The sequence below is a fragment of the Pleurodeles waltl genome, chromosome 10 (assembly GCF_031143425.1).
Source record: "Pleurodeles waltl isolate 20211129_DDA chromosome 10, aPleWal1.hap1.20221129, whole genome shotgun sequence".
NCBI classification, from domain to species: domain Eukaryota; kingdom Metazoa; phylum Chordata; class Amphibia; order Caudata; family Salamandridae; genus Pleurodeles; species Pleurodeles waltl.
In genome coordinates, this window is record NC_090449.1 from 238,115,377 (window position 1) to 238,136,217 (window position 20,841).

The 20,841-nt window shown below is 42.1% G+C and overlaps 1 protein-coding gene across 1 annotated transcript in view; it reads right to left on the reverse strand.

The window, feature by feature from the left end:
• Nucleotides 1-20,132, reverse strand: part of UMOD (uromodulin) — a 188,132-nt gene extending 168,000 nt beyond the window's left edge. The window contains exons 1-3 of the mRNA XM_069210268.1: nucleotides 20,046-20,132; nucleotides 19,593-19,711; nucleotides 12,359-12,409 (exon numbers count right to left, since the gene is read on the reverse strand). Of these exons, the coding sequence (XP_069066369.1) occupies nucleotides 12,359-12,409; nucleotides 19,593-19,695 (154 nt within the window). The 5' untranslated portion in view covers nucleotides 19,696-19,711; nucleotides 20,046-20,132. The remainder of the gene's footprint in view (nucleotides 1-12,358; nucleotides 12,410-19,592; nucleotides 19,712-20,045) is intronic.
• Nucleotides 20,133-20,841: the final 709 nt, after the last annotated feature.

Below are 20,841 nucleotides of genomic sequence, written 5' to 3' on the forward strand. Positions count from 1 at the left end.
AAGTCTCACGAACAAAACAGAACAGGATTCTAACAACATTGAGCTCAGCACCTGGACTCTGCCACCTCTGAGTGCTTACCTGCCAAGTGGTACCACCCCAGTTCTAGACCTTTGGAAGTCGACTTGAAAATGCCAGCCCATCTGTGGACCCAGCAAAACAGACAGAACCGATGCATCGCTTCTGCTGCCTAGACTTTCCCAGAACAAGGACTTTGCAGTGCCCTTGCAGCCCACAGCCTCATTGGAATCCCGATGTGCTACACATCCCTGATGCAGGTCCTTGCATCACAGCCTCTCCTCTACGGCAGCTTCAATGACGACGCAGGACTCCATGTCGCAACATCTGCAACCATGATTCAAAGAACTCATCTACAGCAGGCCTAACTGGGCCCCTGTAGCTGGCCCGTTCAACCATCATGGTCGACCTGAACTTGTGACTTTGTCCCCACCTAGGGCAACCAGATTGCCACAGTTGGCATTTTTTGTTTTTTTGCGCAATTTTCACTTAAATCTTTAAAATTACATATCTCCAATTTTACTGATTGGATTTTGGTTGTTTTGATCTTAAATTTTTATTTAAAATGTATTCCATTTTTTCTCAATTGGTGTGGGGTTTCTCTTGAGTTGAGTTTTCACTTTATTAGTATCTGAAGTTCTGCTTAAATACTTTACACATTGCCTCTAAGTTAAGCATGACTGCTCTGTGCCAAGAGGGTTGAACACAGATTAATTTGGGGTTTGCTTGTGACTTCAACCTGACAAGGATTTTGGTTGCTGCTTGCGTAGATTTTTACCTCCTCAACTAGTAACACAGGGGCATAGTTAAGAACCCCTAGCGCCACCATAGCGTCACTTTTTGTGACGCTATGGTGGCGCTAAGCACTGCTTCATATTTACAAGGAGAAGTAACACCACGTTTTTGTGGTGTTACGCCTAGTTGTAAATATGGGCCCCTCTGATGCAGTTTTCTGCATCAGAGGGGCATGCAATGGGTGTTGCTGTGAGCATTCCAATGCAACTCCCATTTCCTTTGTCGCTGCCTCAGATTTACAAGTTGTCATGAACCTGGGGAAGCACCAAAAACTAACGCCACCCCAGGGGTATTGTTAGCATGGTAAAACGAGGAGGAATGTTTTTATTCCTCCTCATTTTCTGCTTTTTCTATGTGTGCTGCATTCTGCAGCACACATAGAGGAAGCAAAATGTCATGGACGATGGTTTACATGCCAGAAGGGACACCTTCCTGCAAATAAACAATTGTTTAAAATGACGCTTTGGTACTTCTATGTGTGCTCCATTTTGCAGCACACATAGAAGTACCAAATCTCCATTATAGATTGTTTATGTGCAGGAAGGGACACCTTCCTGCACATAAACAATCTATCCCCTCAACGCAGACATCCTTGCACTATAGGGGCAAGGATGCCTGCGTTGGCGCTAGACAGCTTAATTCAGCACCAGCGCAGGGGAAACGAAGGGGTGCACCGTATTCCTCTAAATATGACGCACCCCTGCGTTTCAAAAGTGGTGCAGCGCGGCGCTGCAATTTTTGGCGCAGCATCGCCCTGCGCCACTTTAGCATAACTCTAGGCCACAGTTTCCTACTAACATGTATTCCAAAATGTAAATCATCCAGCTAATTAAATACTATATAAAATTATATAAAAACACTCCAGCCAATATCTAGTACTTCATTAACATTCAAATCTCTCCATCATCAAGAAAATGGATATTGAATGTAATTGAAATGACTAGGCAGGAGTTTATTTCCTCTGGAGAGATTTAGGTAGGATTTCATTAGCAGTCCCTTAATAAGCATTTTTATTTGAAACTACAAATATTTTTTACCCTACATTTCGAAACCATAAGTACAATTTTAAAATACAAATGTTACACTCTTAAAATCTGCCCTTGCCTTAATATCTTAGAACAACTCCAGGTACAATAAGTAACCCCCTGTTTAAATTGGATTCGTTTTTCTTTTTATCTGTATCCACATTGGGGTTACCTCAAATGTCCCTGCATTTAGAGTATCCAGAATGACCCACAGGCAAACTTTTTAGTTGGCTGTCTCTTCTGCCTCACTTCAACAGGTTTAACACTGTTTTAGTCGCTGTCTGCCTTGCCCTTGATAGCCCCCCTCTTTGTTATGGGGTTTTTAAAAATACCTCAAAGAATCTACTGCAGTTCTTGTTTGGTCTGCGAATAAAGCCGATTCGGATCGCAAAAATAGTTTGCACATATGTGCAAGAGTGACTCTTTGTCCTCAATGTGTGTCAAGGTTGCTCCTTCTAACTTCCTCCTCGTAAACAACACTGGCAAAAGTGAAGATAGAAGTTTCTCTTCTCTCTCTATCTCACTACTCAAGGGTCTACTTCACAAGGTCTTTCATGGCGGACATGTGAATAAAGCATGAATTTTCTGCTGTGAATCATGGCCCCCTGCCCCCTTCTGAAGTGGCTCCAAGTACTCTAGGGAGGGCACAGTCCACCGTTTGAAACTGTGCCATATGGACCACTTGCAATGGCTGCGATTTCATTGCTTTCCACCTCTCTTTTCTTTAAGAAATGTGCCCTTGGTAATAATCTCGTGAGCTGTCACAACCTTGGATTTAATTAAATGCAACCTTAATCTGAGCATGTCTCCTGTCTCACTGAACCATTTATGTCATTGTTGTTATACCTTATTCACATAATCCACCAACACTATTGGCCTAACATACGCCATGGAGCACCCTATTGTAAATACAGCGCACATTTGGTGCTGTTAGCTGGGCACAATGGGGTGCAAGAAAAGTGTTGCATCATCTATGATGCGCCACTTCCTTGTAAGAGTCACCCTTAAGTAAGACAATGCAGATTCCTTTCTTGGTTCTTTAAATTTTAGTTTTATTGACAGTGAGATTTCTATGATTCTTCAGTATAAATTGTTCCAAAATAGTACAACTCAAATAGCAAATCCTCACACAGGTTTTACTAAAGTGGGACCCAATTCCGTTTTTTTTTTTTTTAATGTCATGTTATTATGAGTTAATGTAAATATAACACATCATCAAAATCAATTAAACCTACACATTTCAAGTTTCATGTTGACTGTTTCAAAGTGACAATTAGGTACTGAACATAGTTAAAATTCGTTAACAATGCGATGAGCCTGTTCTAAAAGACCCCATATTTTTCCAAATGTCTTTACTCCCACTGTAACCTTAGCTGTCTCTAGTTCAAAAGTATGCTTCATTGAACAGACTGCGCCTGTTCTACAAAAAGATGGCCCCTTTCTTTTCCAGGTTCGGCCAATCAAGTCCTCGTGATGGTAACAGCAAACAATACCAAAGGATTTAAATATGAGCCGAAAATAGTTGCACCTAATTTCATAATGCATCCTGTTACGGAATAAAGCCTTGAAAGGTGTTCTCCCAATACATTTGTAGTTCAGCGCAAAGAGCTTGAGTCAAATCATTGGAAGATTTTTTCTCTCAATGTCAGAGAGAGAAAGCTGTCCTGGGATTCGCCAAGATACTGAGAGACTGAAGAACCACATGTGGGCTTGAGAACAGAAAATAGACTGGAACCCAGCAATAGATGTTATAAAGAGCCCCTGGCATGAGACCAGGCATGAAAGTGGCAAATGGATGTATATCGAGCTGGAGAAAGGATTAAAAAAAAATAGGAAACAGGCTGAGCTGGGCAGATCAGCCGTAGGCAGATAGAAATATAGGTTTTTGGCTCATTCACATCCCTTATTATTATGGTTTTCTGCATGATTATTTAAGCTAAGTACTCTTTAGAAAATAATTGGGAGAAGAAGAAATCTAGAAAATAAAATTTTTTACAGACAATTCAAAGAAATGGCAGGCATGTGCAGAAATGATTCTGCTAATTGAGTAATTGGTGGTAACATGTGCTAAAGACCTATTTTGTAAAGTTATGCTTCCCACGAGAAAGACATCCTACTTAAATTATAAGGGTAGCTAATTACAAAACAGAATTATTTAAGAGTATGGAAAGGTCACATAAAAATGTATTTCTCTTTGGAAGTAGGACAGACCTAGACTTTAGGGCCACAAGACAACTAACAAATAGGAGGTCTGGGGACAGAGTGGGGATGGGTAGGAGGTGTGACAGAGTGACAAGTGAGAAGCCAAATGCGTAGCAAAGGAGATCAACAGTGCCTCAAATACTGAATTACTAACGGACAAATGGGCCCTACCGTACAGGAAACCCCAGGGTGAAATTTTATACATTTCAATAAACTTCCATGTCTAAGGTTTGCTTAGATTTTTCTCTCTCTCTACCACAACTTCACCCAACTCCAGCTGAAACTTCCCTCTTGTGGATCAGAATAGCATCCCATCACTTCTCTACACTTCTTTTTCCACCATTCAGAGTGAAGAACTTACCTGAGTCTGCAAATTCCAGTGCTTAATTTGAGCCGATTGCCAACACTTATTTTTCTGCATCAGACAATGACTGCGAGCAAAAGACACATATGAGAAAGAAGGAGGAAGAGAAAAGCGTCACAAAGGGAGAGAGCAGAAAGCTGCAAGAGTGAGCTAAAGGGGCAGGGAGGGGTTGTAAATGGATTAAAGAATCTCGAGATGGCTTTAGGATTACACTGCATCGTTATTCTGTGATCGCACATTTAATTGCAGCAAATTCCCTTCCTCTGAAAGGGAACAAGTGTTCCAATTGACAAGCAGATGGGGGAATGACTTGGGTCGAACTGACAGGAAGAGCACTGTGTCAAAATCCTTTTAAACGTGCCACATTGCTCCACTGATGATGAAATACAAAGGCTGTCACTGATCTCTGTGCTATAGAGGGTCGTGCTAGAGGAGGTATTTATGTCACCTATTCTCACTGACTTAAACTTTTAGGCTGGTAATGTGACAACTTAATGAAACCGTTGCTTTCACATATGTCCGCGCTGCAAAAATTGAGTCTGCGGCTTCTTCTTAACAGAGGAAAAACAGGCTTTAGGCAAAGGCCTCATTTTAAAATACAATAAGCTGCAGACACATGCACATAACACAGTTTCTAAGCCCATGTTAACTTTTGGATGCAAGTAAAAAATATCTTACTTTGATAATTTAAAAAGTAAGGAGCTGTGCATAACTGTTTCATGCACTTTTCCAGCTGACTTAATATAGCGCTAAAGCTGACATTAATTGAAAAACCTTCTTTGCTTTGTCTGTCAAAACACGTCTGGCCTGTGCAGCAGCTTGGCTCATTGAAGCCCAGGTTGCAGTTATGCCCCAGATGAGAGTGGGGTAACTCCTACAGGCTTCTATTTGGAATCAGACCTTTCCGCAGCCTGAGACATCTCTGCACACCTTACAGCTGATTTACCAAAAGGTCCAACATGCCAATTTATTTGCAAAATTGTTTTCCTGGGTTTCAGGACATGCAGTTGGAAATTGTTTAGGACTGCCCACATTTCAAAATACCTAATGTGGGATTCAAAAACACAAGAATTCAGGAGAAGACAGAAAAATAAGGGATTCTCAGCACCATTCATTCAAAGGGTAACTTAACTGCTTGAAAGATTTGTGCCGGTGAAGCGTTTTTAGGTGACACCTGGGGTGCATTTATGACTAGACAAAGTTGTCAAATGCATCCAAGGCCTGCTCTAGGGCAGTGCGACCAGTGCTACCGGACCAGGTCTGTTGTGTCGTGTGGAGGTGATGCGCGCGGCGATTGCAATCCACGTGTGGCATAAATGAACACACAACACCAGGCCGTCGGTTGACAACCAGCCAGATGGGGGATCGGTGCTCACCGCTGTCCTGCTTTTTGGAACACTCTTCGGAGTCGGGCAGCGTGTTCTGAAATTGTCTTTGCATGAACCAGAATATCGTTGCTGACATTCATGACCCCAGGGAGGTTGGCAGGGAGCTTGTGGATTATGTTCTGAAACACTTCGGCAGCACTGGATATGCCAAAGTTGAGTTTCTTGTAGCGCCGGAGTCCAACAAGAGTCAAAAATTTTGTGATATAGCACAACTCTTCCACAAGAAATGGTTGGTGGTATCCCGAGTGTAGATCTAACTTGGAGTACCAGCAGGGCCGGCTAAGTTCGCTGATCAAGTCGTCAATGGTGGGGGTCAGATGTCTTTCGCGTTTGATGGCAACATTGGGGAGGCGCATGTCCAGGCATATTAGCACTTCTTCAGGTTGCTTCGAATTTCGCGCAACTACAATCGGCGACACCCACTGTGTGGGTCCAGAGACCCTTTCGATATTGCCAGCAGATTCAAGTTTGTCCAGTTCCTTCTCCACCTGCGGTTGGAAGTAAAAAGCGATGCGCCGATGTCTGAGTGCTACCGGCTGTATGGACTCGTCTATCTGTAGCTGTATATCTTTGTGGCGTAGACAGCCTATGCCGCTGAACAGTTCTTGGAACTGTTGTAGGATATCAGCCATGGATTCTTGGTGTACCCCAAAAGCAAACGACACAAGTCCTAGGGCTTCGGCGGTCTAGCATCCTAACAGCATTCCATGCCCTCTTTCAGCCACATATACAGGAGTATTAACCGAGCAGGGTCCATAGGCGATGGATGTTTCAAACCGGCCTCCGAGTGCAATGGGGGTATTCTGTCCGTAGCCATACTCTTTCACGTTGGTGGCTTTTAGGTTGGGGGCAGGACTCATCTGGCGATATATATGTCTGCTGCTAAGAGATTAGTTGAAGCTCCTGTGTCAACAACAGCAAGGGTGGGATGTTCACCTAATCGTATCTGGCATCACAGGAGCTGTTTTGAGGGTTGGCTGGCTGCACCTACCATGAGGAGAGAGTGTATGACGTGTTCTTCAGCATCGGCGCCGTCCATATCACTGCTTCTATCTGGTTGGCTCATGGCTGTATTGTCAAACGCTGCTTTCTGGTCATGGTTTGCTGGATCTATACACTTTTGCAAAGTGATTGACCTTCCTGCATCCTGTGCATCTCTTCCCTCATGCTGGGCAGTCAGAGGGTTTATGTTGAGGCCCTCCGCAGTAACCGCAGGATCTTGGTGTCCTGCCAGTGTTTCTTGGTCTTGTCTTGTTGGGGGACTCCATCACAGCGCTGATCGGCTCTTCTTTAACAGGTCTTTGAAATGCAGCTTCCACATGGGATGCTCTAGCTTTAGAGAGTTCCTTAGTGTGCCCCATTGTAAAGATGTCAGGTAGTGACCTACCTGATTCTTTGAGGATTCTCTCTCTGAGCTTCACCGAGGCACATCCCTGGATTATCTGACCCCTTATTTCTTCGGTTTCATCCACAAATGTGCAGGTACTAGCCAGCTCCTTTAATTGCATATAAAACGAGTCAATCGATTCTTCTGCTTATTGGCGGGCCTGCCGGAATATGAACCGTTCATAATCTGTGTTGGCCTTGGGTTCAAAGTGCATGTTGAGGGCCGCTATGAGAGTTCGGTGTGTCTTGGGAGTGGCCTCCGTAAGATTCTTTGAGATTTCATAGATGTCTTTCCCCCTAGGTGTAGTAGCATGGCTCCCTTTTGGGAATTCTCGACTCCGGTGGCTTCAAAGGAGAGTAGGGCCCTTTCCATCCAGTCTTTCCATCTGGACGCTTGTGCAGACGGGCCCCTTCGACAACAAAAGGTTAAACTGAGGGAATGTTGGACATTTTGGAAACCACGATGTATGAGTTGGTGTGTTCTTAACACATGTGGCCGTGGCAGCGGTGGAGTGGTGACTTCAAATGTCTCTGGCTGACTTGGTAACTCCCACTTTCCTTGCAAAATGCTAGGAAGACTGCTGTCTTTGAATAGTAATGCGACTGTCCACTTTAAGGATTATTTTTGTTTTTTGTGGAATCTGCTGAACTCTTACCAGAGTTTGCCGAGCAGAGTGTTGAATCTGCTGTTTTCCAACATGAGGCATCTGGGGCCAGGCGGCAGTACGGCGGTCTCGTGTGCAGTCGGGCCGGCACAGGGTCCGGCCGTGTACACATTGGGGTAGGGCTCCTCAGTGGAGCGAGGCAGTGGTGTCTTCAGCAGGACAAGCGGGCCTCAGCTCTGGCACCCGTGGATGCCGGACAGCAGAGGAGGATGCCTCGTATGCGTGACCACGTGGCATGATCACCACGCAGTGAAGCGCTGCCGCTGAAGCATGGAGTAGCAGGTGGGTGGCGGCCCAAACGTGTCGGCAAGCTGTTGTGTCATGTGGAGGTGATGCGTGTGGCGATTGCAACCCACGTGCAGCATAAATGGGCACACGACACCAGGCCGTCGGTTGATAACCTGCCAGATGGGGGATCCGTTCTCACCGCCATCCTGCTTTTCACTGACTCCACCTGCTGACCTATCTTTATTTAAGTACTGGCCCCTCATGACCAACAGGGTCATCACATGGGGCTCAAGCATGAGGGGAGTCGGGTGGACTTCCCCTCCATCTGACCATTACATAATAGTAGTGCCCGCGATTTCGGGCAGTGGCGCATGTTTGCAATTGAATTATGATTTCAAGGGCACCTGCTGCTGTGTCCGGCTATTTTCAGGAAACAATAAAAATGTCAAGATCACTCCGTGAGTAATGTTCTTGCTGGAGAGAGATCAGAGTTTTTTCCATTGGAAGTTTTGACTCATCATAAGGTAGCACTAGCACAGAGGGTTACTGTGTTTGCTGCAAAGAGGGTCTGGCATGCAGATCACAAAGTGTATATAATGTTAGTAAGTCAGAATGTTACAGCTTTTGTCAGAGAGTTACCTTTGTTACCTGCAGTTTATAAGTTAAAATCCTAATATAGAACAGTAAGATATTAACTGTCATTAAAAAGCTGCATGTAAACAGCAGGGTATAGATTAGAGTATTATGATTTTTCCCCGTCTTTAATTATCCCAATATTGCAAAAAGGGTTCATTCGGGTAGACATCAATTCTTATTATTAAATAGAACTCCAAACCATGGTGTTACATTTTAAATTATGAGATTGTGCTTCTCCAGAACAAGCACTCTTAAACTATTCTGCTGTTGAAGCAGATATGCTAATTAGAAATTATTAATGAATGTTTATGTGTTTTGATTAATAAAAAGTTCATAGAGAAATTAATTATAGAGAAAATAATGTACACGTTTGAAAATGTGCCCACGGAGAGTGACAGCCACTTATACGAACTTGTACTAAAATGATAAAAAATGCTTGAAGTAACGAAAGTATGTAATAATAATGTAGTAGTATGTCATATTAAGATGTATAACATATGTTTTGCATTATACTGTAGAGTTAATTTAGCCGCAATTGTGGCCTAGTCTTTCCAGGCCTCATGCAGGAGCTGAATTAATAAACGCACAATGTAGAAGTTGCTGGTGCATTGAACTGACTGTGAACCGTTAGCTGCTTAATAAAATTTGCTTTGCTAGAGTTTTCTGAAATGTACCGACGGACAGGAGATGATGGATCTAAAAATTTTGCAATCTGGTGTAAGGCAGATTCGATGTATTTTCCCAGGACTCAAACAATAGAGACACTGACTGGAGAAGAAGATGCAACATTTTCGATACCTGATGAGCCGGATGATGAGGACATCATACAGTGAACCAATCAATGAACTGAGAACAGCGTAATATTAGAATTTATAGATTTGTTAAATAAAATTAATTGGGTAGAGTAATAACTGGTGATTGTCTGACCAATTAGGAATTAGGGGGAATGGACTGAAAAACTCTAATAAAACGTCATGACAAGGGGCTAAAACGTGAGATGGGAGGGGTGAATGCTGATGAAGTCAGGAGACACAATTCGAGATTCTGTCATTGGGCTTCTGTGCTGAGAGCCTGATGCGTTGCTGATCGATTGATGACCTAAAGACAAAGACTGACTTTGTTGCTGATCCATTCTGTGGACAGGTAGCGATGACAATGTGACTGAGTAACTTTGCGCCTTTCTTTCTAGGTACCAACTGCGCTGTTTTATAGTTTTTCTCTTAGCTAGATGTTTTCCAAATTCACATTTCTAAATTGTTTTCGCCTGAAGTCCCACATGCTGATGCTAATCTGGGTTACGTAGGATTCTTTGGGTGACGAAGACAGTGACAAATGATTGACAAACTGATTGCTGAACTCTGCTATTGATGCTGACATATTCTTCTTTGTTAGATTATGCTGAAGCATGAGAGCATATGTTTTCTCAAGTTCTGATTAGGTTATGTTACTGGTGGTCGCTAATGAATTAATTCTGAACTGACTGAATAAAGTTTGAAATAACCTTATGCACTAGAATTGTAACTAATAGGGAAATAAATATTGTTAAAACGTATATTGAGTTGTGGTTATTGATGAAATGTTGATCTAGTTGTCTAATGACTAATGTTTCCCTTAGAGATTGTTGATTGGTATAAAACACTTTAATAACACTGATCACTACATGGCTAGGATACTCCATGCAATCCAAAAGGTTCATAGGCCTATACGCGTCCCCTTGTAAGTTTACTTACTAAGGACCAGGCACGCTAGAACTGCCTATCAGTATGGATGCCCTATGACTCCTTGGTCTTGCATAACATTTCCTGTACAGTGATTTACACAAGTAAGATTGGTTGCCTCCTGACTCTGACACCCTACCCTGGTAGGAGTGATGCTGTAAAACAAATTAAATGCTTTTAGTTAGTTTTGGAGACTTGAGTAGCTCTGTTAAAGGGTGATAGTGAGGGAATCCATAGCTGAGGTGGTCATTAGAGGGGCAACTACAATCATTGTCGCACTGGGTGCCAACAGCATTAAAGCTGGCCCTGACTGCATCTATTTCACAGTCAACCATCCTACACTACTGGACAGAGGCTGACTTTGAACAGTGCAACTTAGTTGCACAGAAACATACCTGCAACACCGCTGCCAGCAATGCTGGATGCGTGTGGGAGGTAATGAACCAGCCGTTTTGCCCTTGTTCAGTGTTCCAAACATTTAGGGTCAAAGAAGTGGACTAACTATAAAATGTCGGGCCCATTGTTATCAGTTGCTTGCACTTAAATCAACTCTCTATCTCCATGGTACTCGGAGTACGGCCCGTAGGCCCCCAGCGCCCAGCAGACCTTCCTTGGTGGCCCGTGGACCTTGCAGTCAATGTACTGGTGTTACACAAAAGAGCGTCAGTAAACACAAAAGAGGGCTGCTGGAGCAATGCACAATAGCAGCTTCACTGTGCATGCTCCAGTGGCCCTCTTCTGTGTTTAGAAAGCCTCTATGATGTCACGCATGTCACTTGCAGGAGGCAAAGGTCCTTTAAAGGTTAGCTGTAAAGCTGACTTTAGGGGGCCTTTCAGAAAGCTTCCTGCTTCCTTTGTTGGCAACGGCATCTCAGCCCGTGGTCTTTGTTGCCAATGGCATCATGCTTGCAGCCTGCTCTTTTGATTCTGTCTGCAGCCTGCTCTTGCTCACATTCTTTGGACTCATTGAGGACTGCTGCAGGGGGCCAGCCTGGATCCTGGCAGCCTTCTTCCCTCACCGCTGCCCGCAGACCAGCTTTGTGCTCCTTTCAAGGTAGGACTGCTCAGTGCTTTCTCCTTGCTTTCCCTCCTTTTCCCCCTGCTTTCTCCTTCTTTCCCCCATTTTCCTAGTGCTTTCTCCTTGCATTTTCCTCATTTTTCCACCACTCTCCCCTTCCTTTCCCCCTGTTTTCTGAGTGCTTTCTCCTTGTGTTTTGGATCACCACAAAGAAGTTGGCAACTCAAGCGCTTTATAAATCCTCAATTGATTTGTTCTTGTCAGGTTGCTTGTGTGTGACATTTCTTTATTTCCGGTGTGCTTACATATGCCATCTCAATGCTGTATGTGTGCCATTTTGAGTGGCACTTTATTTGGAGCAGAACACATCAGTAATGTCCATTTATTGAAAAAAAAACTTTAGAAATCATCCATTTTTGGCACTTTCATGGTCTGGAGTCAACTGCATCAAGGTGTTGATTTTATTTTACTCTAGTAACCCTGCCTCTACCTGACCCTGCCCCCTTTGGTGCGGCCCTAAACCACAAACCAGACTGTACTTTTGGCCCCTGAGAAACAGTTTGTGAATCCGATGCTCTGGCACTTAGATAATCTAAGGAAATGTATGTCATGCAAACTATAAAGAACACAGTTCTGTTGGTCGCTAAAAGTATAATCAAATAAACACTTACTTCCTTTAATATGGCAAAATTTTAGTAAACCTGATGAATGTGGGTAGTATTAATGGATCAAACAATCAAAAAATTGCTCTTAAATGTTCATTGTCAAAAAACCCATGATGAAAACCTTTATCAAAATGATAGACTTTGACAGAACAGGAGTCTGTAGTTAACAACACTGATGCGTAGTTGTTCAATTGTACCTAGCCTCACTGCTAAACATGAAATTATTGATTATAAAGTCATCCACCATCTTACCTGTTTGAGAGACACAGGAGCTAAGACTGCCATTGACCTTCAATAAAGAATCTGCAAAGATAAACCCAAATAAGTTGCTTTTAGTAATGTTTACATTTTGTGTGCTTGTGCTCAAAGCATTTTCTTTCATAATAATACATAGACACAATATGAACTGCATTTTTTGGGGAGAATGTAATTCCCTTTTATAGGAAGCCTAAAGGAAACACTTTCTTATAATACAGTATGCATACAACAAATGCCACATTGAAATAACAGATAGAAAGGCACAAAAACAAGGTCCGCCCCCTTTGTCAGACACAGCAGTTTGAAAGTTTGAATCTATCAGTGGAAGAAGGAGCTTTACCTTATTTTGGCACCTCTGGACAGCACTGCTGCCCAGTCACAGTATGTTGTTGGCCATTTTGCTATTATTTGGGCTTTGTGGACACTCGCACTATACGTAGACTACTTAGGAGCCTCCAGGACCTTCATTGTAGGCTCTTTGGTGCTGTATCTTGGCAGAGAGCTTTGAGCCTGGAGAGCGCCAGCTAGGCCTAGGGGAACTTACACAGAAATGGCCTGCAATGTTTTTAGAGGCGTAACAGAGCAGATGGGTGTGTAACCAATTAGCACTGACCTATCAACTGCCCCTACACTGATGTTGAAGTAGTGATATTGAGTTTGTATTTGCACTGGAGCTTTACAAGCGTGGGAGCCTGATGCTTGATCATAATTCCAATGGTTGCTTTGACCCATGTGACGCATCAGTCTCATAGGTTTAATAGTTAAAAAGGTAGAAACAAAAGTTTGATTTAAACATGGGTAGGAATGTAAACCCACTGTTTTCTGAAGGAAAAGTGAAAGCTATAGGAGAATGCCTTTGGACAGTCTCCTCCACTTCTGGATTTAGCTTCGCCTCCAGAAGCTCGTAATTAGGCCATAGTTTCTACATTCTGGTTTGACTGTTGGATGTTGACAGACTGAAGCCTCTGAACTAGAATGTGAACTATCATGAGCTCTATTTTCGAGTACAGACTAATCCAGAATGAAATAATAAGGAAATATATGGTCCAGGAAATATAGCCATAATTAATTGCATTTAATACCAAATACCCTTGAGGGGGTGTGATATGTATTACAGCTAATCAGCTAAAGGTACAACAAACAACAATAACTCTGCATGGGGGAATCTGCAGGAGAACAGCCAAATACAAATCCAGAAACATCAAACATCCTTGTTCTGCTTATTTGCTTGTGAATAAAGCATTTTTAGAGATCTGCCAGCTCTGTTAATGATGTTGCTATCTGAATGACTAGTAGGCATGCTACCAGTTATTTCCCTTGGGTGAATTCTTTTCAGGAGTTGCAAATATTCACAGGTTTTCAACCTGTAAAGAACGAGTTGGAGTCCCAAGTCCTTCATACATTTGTGGTGTGGTTTATAATGCCCTGAGGGGGAGTGTATAACCAGGGCAGTACAGGAGTTTATTTTCTACATGCTTTGTTGGAGAAGCCAGTGGATTGTTTCACCTCAACCCCAGATACAGCATACAGCCTATAATGATAGTCCTACTACAAGCATGATAAAAATCAAATAATAGCTTCCTAAGCCTCCGGATTCTAAGACCTAGTAGATATACTGTTATAACTATAGTGTAACCTGGTTGAGGTATAGGTCTGTCTCCCGAGTCTATGAAATAGGAGCATAGCATATATGCCAACAGACCCAATTCAGGTGGGAGACTCCATTTTTGAAGCCAAAACTGGCTTTATTTTGGCTGATTCCCGTCTGAAATTGCTGCTGCTTCAATAGAAGGCAATGGGGGAAATATGTTCCTGATTATTATTTTTTATTCTCCCACTTACCTGTTCTAAAATGTTGGCATGTATGACATAGTTACATCCTCAAACTTATTATGATACTTCTACTGGACTCGCTCTTTAAAAATATCTAAAAATATCTAATCAAAGGCAAGCACACAAAAACATAAACATATGAGGACTTTCTGGCCATCTCTTTCAAGGTACTAAGAGCAAGAGCCTCCAGAGTATATTGCATAGAAAGTGTCAGTGTTATACAATACCTTTTAACACTGTATTATACTTGACGCTGAACATCTTCCATATTTACTAGCCCACTGACCTATTAAGGTTTTTGAACTGCTGATTGAGATCAGTCCTCAATCTTGGCATTGTAGGTTTGAGCACTGGCTATATAAAGTCTTACCAGATGGGATATAGTCAGTTGTGATGGCGATGTAGGTGGATGTGCCTTGCCGCGCCTCCGAGAGATACCTTTCCCTCAAAGCCCGGGACCCTCATGTAATCTAGGGTGACCACCCATCTGTAAATTTCATGGACCTTCCCTAATTTGGTCCTTATGTCCATTGTCCATGATGATCTCGTTCACGGACGCCTTTTGCCAAAAATTTGGGACATTGCAGGGAGCTGAGCCATTGCCCTTCTAGGAGCCCCAGAGTTTCTTTAACACTCACTACTGCCGAACTGCCACAGACTGCTACCAGCCCATTATCATTCTGTTTGCCGGCCCATTATCACATAGAGAATGATAATGGACCTTTTTGTGCATTTACATTATTTGCTGGTTCTCCTCCTGCCCCAGCCTAGGGCATGGCATTCTGATTTTACTCAGGGGCCAGGGCCACATCACCACAGCAAAGTTCTGTGGAAGTTGAGGGGGTGACTGCATTTTGACACTTCTTACAGGATTAAAGGCACATACATCAGGTCCTTTGTGTGTCAGCGATTTGATGATAAAAACGTCAGTTTAACCCTGTTGATTAATGTATCTCTTTGACTCATCATAGCATAGGCAGAGGGATATTGTGCCTCCAGCGAAGCACAATGTGTAACATACAGCTCAAAGGATTGTTTTTTCTTCATGTAGACAGCTCAGTGAGTAACTGTTTTTTGTCACAGGGACCCTTTTCTTAATTACAGTTCATAAAATACAATCCTAATAAACAGCTCAGTGAACTATGAACCAAAATCAAATAACAGCATGGGAACTGCAAGGCATGGATTTACAGCCATATTGTTTTTCTCTAATCTTTCATTATTCTAAGGATGCTAAATAGGATTTATTTTAATGATAATATTTACTTATTAGTATGTACAGCCCCAACCTCTATGTTATGTTTAAAATCCAGAAATTGTATTTCTCCAGACTAGGGACCTGATTATAAATTTAGTGTTCGGCTTTGCCGACCGCCATACCTGTGGCGAGGAGACTGCCATCAAGGTGGTGGTCTCCCAACTGGCCCAATTACGACTTTCCCACTGGGAACCAAGGTTCCCGCCTGTCAGCCCAGTGGGAAAGGTGCAGCACCAATGTCGGCGGCTCATAATAGAGCACTGCTGCCATGCACAGGAGGCACCAGCACCCTCGAAATGCACATTTCAATGGTGCTGAGCATAGAGGCCCCATATACTGGTTCTCCCCCAACCTTTTCATGGCAGTTGAACCACCTTGAAAAGGCTGGCGGAGAACAAGGTTGTAATCAGGTCGAAATGTGGCAGTCAGACCACCACATCCACGGCGGTCCAACCTCCACGGCGAATCAAATTATGCGGCAGGGTTAAGTAAATTATGCATCAAGAAAGGGCAAATTATGTGGCGTAATATGGCTCATTTTGTGTTAATATTACTAGTTATTTTGTCATTTTTAAACTTTTTAACACTGTCTGGGATTATATTGCACCACATTAACACCAGGTTAACACTCAAATAAAGCAATAAGCAACAGAAAAGTGACCTATTACCCTTTGCAAAGTGTCTTCCACTATGCAGAAACATATGTTGCTGCATTTTTAGCAGCTTTTGAATTGTTTGAGCTAAAATCTACATACTATGCAGCAGATGATTGATTTTGTGGCAAATCCAGCAAACATATATTTATGTTAATATCGCTACAGCTGCACAATTGCATAATTTCAGTGGCCCTGGTCTCAAGTAACATTTCCCATACATTGGCTTACACACCTATACAAGGTTTATTGTCTGCACAATATGTGTATGATATGACGCATTCCGACACCCTACTCTACTCTTCATACTTGAAATGAGTAGCTCTGTAAAAGAAGTTAACTATACATGAGAGAGGGTCAATATAGAAATGAAGGGCACCAATGGAGGAGATTTTTAATTAGGGAAAGACACAACAAATATTCTCACACTATCTGGCACTAACAATAAAGCCAGCCCTGTCAGTGGCGGTGCTATCAATCCTGCAGCTTGTGCAGTGCCCCAGGCCCTTAGGTAAAAGCACTTCAGCAGCTGATTGCGGGAGGACTGGCAGGAAGGCATAGTTCATCAATGGAGGGATTTAATTTTATTGCAATCAGTGTTTCTGTAAAGATGTTATTTAAACATTTCCAGTTAATAAAGAACAAAGAGCACGTGTAAAAATGCTTACATAACATGACTGATGAGCTCTAAAACCCAGCATCTTCTAGTGCCACAATGTAAACTGCTAGAAAAATGCTCCGGGCTGAAACCTTGGAGGGAATTCTCCTTTATTCTTTGAAAAATTGCTTTTGCTTAAGAGAGATTTTCTGCCTCTATTTATTTATGTATATGTTGTATCAATAGTGCAACACTATCCAAAAGGTAGCGGAGCAATGTACAAGGTCCAAGACAACATTTAAATCTGGACACCTGTGCCAAATCTTTGAGGGACATATTTACTAACATTTCACGCAACTCTTTTTCATACTCTCTAGTAGTGCTTGTTTTGTGAGCTCTAAGTCTATGTTCAGCAACCGAGCCATGCTTTTGCACTACCATTCATGGTATGGAGGTAGAATTGTGAAATCCTCCTCTTATGCCAGCTGTCAAATTCTGCTTGGAATATACATGTTTACTAGGTGTTTTATCTTTAAATGTGTCCAGCTGTTTGTGAATCAACACTCCAATGTGTAACACAAACTAAAGAATACGAGCCTATCTTGGCTTGTACTTCTGTCAACTATTTTATAATCGTTGAACGTCCGCAGATGTGTCTGTAAAAATTACTGTTTGTCCTGAATTTTTGTCCTGAATTTTGACCCTTTGTCCTGAATTTTTACTGTCACTGTCCAGAATTTGCGGTCTTTGCAGGTGGTCATCCGAACGTTACCCCGAAACCTGATCCTTTTCATTTAAAGAAAGAGCTGGAAGCACTTCACACTGCAGGGATAAGCCATTTGGCGGCTGATGCTGCGGGTCCCATCTCTGGCTGCTATGCAACAAACCAATATGGCAGACTGAGCACGCCCAAGTGTGAAACTCGATGCCCCTGGCGCGATTTTAGTACTGGGCACATGGGAGTGAATGTTGTAACCCTATGAACATGGCCATAGGTGTGATGGGGCAGGTGCCCAGCTCTGCATGGCTCTATACGGAGCATGATATTAAATTTGTCCTGCAAGAAAGAGTAAGGTGGACTCACCTCCCATTTGCTTATGCCGTCTCCCAGTGGTGCTTTAAGGCACAAATAATCCATTTTAGTGTTAAATAAAAGCAGGTACTGGAGCAAAAATAGTCTTATTACAATATGTAATAGAATGCTTCCTAGAATACCGTGAAATCGCCCGCCATTTTATTTAATCCCAGCCCAAGTGTCTTAAGTCAACTATAAATAGTGAGCCCTTTGAAGTGATTCTGGCTGTGTGTGTCAAATGCCAACTAGTTGGAACAATGAATTACACCTAAACCGGAAGTTCTAGGACAGTAAATACAAAACCTTTTTTCCAACCACAGGTCATTCAAAAGCCAGTAAAACCAGTAATAGAAAACATTCAGAACCTTCCCGGATGCTCAAAGGAAATCCATCGAGTGTTTTCGATGTGTGCATAACAAATGAAATATATAAACTCAAAATGCATGCCTCATGTTGGAATGGAGTACGTTCAACCCTCAGTACTATATTAGTGGGATACACCCACAAAGAGCTGACATTTTGGTTTTTGACTCATATGTCATGCATTTTAATGAGCAACTAATTTACATCCAGAGGCCCTTGCAAACGTTACGAACACAGACTAAACAACTGAACCTCTCAATGTATGTGTGTGCATAAGAAGAGCTGAAAAGACTACCAAATTAGGTAGAATAGGTGAGGTAGAAACAATGTGGATATTTGTGCAATTTCCAACCTCTCTGCAAGAGAGATGCATACATAGAGCACACTGTTTAATCATATGGCAAGTAACATAGTTCAATTTACTAAGTTGCAAATTAAAACAATTGCCTTGCAGTTATACTAGTAAACCATGACAGGTTTGCATTACAAATGAGTTGCACTTAGATTTACATATATTTGCAGAACATTACAATTTATTCATATGTCCACCGGTATGTTATGTTGTACATCAGTGGTTTCCAACCTGTGGTCCGGGGATCCCTGGGGTCCACGAAGCCTCCTCAGGGGTTCCGCGACTGCTTAGAAAATTAAATAATACTAACATATTAGGTCTCCAGCTTTCAGTAATGGCTCAGTGGGGGTCCCCGGATTCGTATAATGATTCAGTGGTGGTCCCCGGGTTCCAGTAATGAGAATGTGGGGGTCCACAGAAGTCAAAAGGTTGGGAACTGCTGTTGTACATCATTCGTGATTTTCGAACTGAGTTTTCTGAAACAGCCCAGCGTGGCGAGTGACCCTGTTTCTAGAAAGCGTGCAGTTATAAAGTAGGTTACATCCTGTATTGATGCACGAGGCCCAGCCAGCAGACACTGAACACTGCATTTCCTTAATGAACAATCAGTTTCCTATACCTGGGTTTTAGATTACTAAGGTATGTTGCCTTGGGATAGACGCTCCCTAAATAAGGTCAGTTTCCTAGAATGAAATCAAATGCATCTTTAAATTAAAAAAAATGTCAGTGACCTACAACAATTCCAAAGGGACTGAAATTTGTTTTAAAATGGAGAGCTTTAACACTTTTACAAATATCAAAATACATGTGAATTAAAACACTGCTGCAGAAAACGCTCAATGGAAAATCGCTGGATGCATTGAATGTATGTATTAGGTGAGTGGATGAATAGGCACACATTAAATGGCAATTTAGATGGATGGGTGAACGGATTAAAATACATACATACAAAGTAGCATACGTGCATGCACATATTCGTAAATCATATTTCTGCCTTAGACGTTACACAATCATAAATACCAGTTGACAACTTTAGACAGAAACGTTTTTCTTGTACTTAATACATCGTTTTTTTATAACTTCATAATACACTTACCTGGTGCTCTACTTGTTACTAGTGGCTGGCACTCGATAAAATTCAGGCACAGGATACAAACGAAAATACCAAGCATCATCAGCGAACCTTGTCCCATAGCCATTGGAAGTGTTGGCGCCCTGAATGGAAAAGGACTTATTAACATTTCAACAACTGTATTGCCTAATAATTCGCTCCCTTGTTTTACAAAACAAACATGCTGCCAGTGAACCTAAAGTAGACCTTAGAGGAAGAGATGGTGGAGTCAGGAACAATAAATTACCCCTAGATCTCAAAATGTTTAACTTCCAGACAAAATTAGCTGCATAAATCCATGTTCATGTCCATACTGTGCTTTAGTTGAAACTGTGATAAAATAATTACTGTTTCGGCAAATAATCTTTTAATAGAGTTCTCGTGGTATGTTAAGCACCACATAGGTAAACAACTGAAAGAAAGTGAACCTGCACGTACCTTGAAATGGGATAACAGCCGCCCCACTCGGTCGCATTTCTTCACTTATAAAGGCCAGCAAGGAGGAACAAGGTTTGTGGGTGTTTTCCCAGCTTCTCTCATAACTACAGGAAGTGGTCTGTGAGAAATGAAAAGGATTCAAATCACGTGACGGAGCTGAATTGTCTGAAAGGGATGCCTTAAACCGATGGATTTCAAACCAGACAACCTGTATTTTCACCGGCCAGGTTCATAAAGCAACAGGGGTAAAACTGTCATACTGTTGTACTATATATTTAGCAGGTTTTAGCTGTGTGGGAATCAGGGATTAATGAGGAGCGATAAGAAATTGTATTTCCAGATAAGGAACAACAGTTATAGATTAAAACTATCGTTTTTATTTTTAAAAGTGCAATATTTTCAGCTTTGTGGGGTGCTCTGTAACGCATAGGCGCTTGAAGTAGAGATGGAAGGGTTGCTGCAGTACCCCCAAAAAACCATGCGGGAGTTCAGACTGTGAATGAGCAATAAGGATGCCATTAAATGTTGTTTTTATTTTGTTACGTTTGCCTGCGGATTCAAATAAAAAAGTCAAATATCAAGCTACATTCTGTGGCAAATAGCTGTTTTTTCTTTTAACATGAAGAGTGATGTTTCTTTCTCCAACTGCAAAGTTAGAAGAATTCCTGAAGTGAAGTTAGTATGAAAAGAAAGTCTACAGAATGTAATTTTCTTAACACAGAAAACATGTAAATACCTGTAAATGAACAGTACAAATGTTTCAAAGCGTGATGGAAAAAAAACATTTTCATAGGAT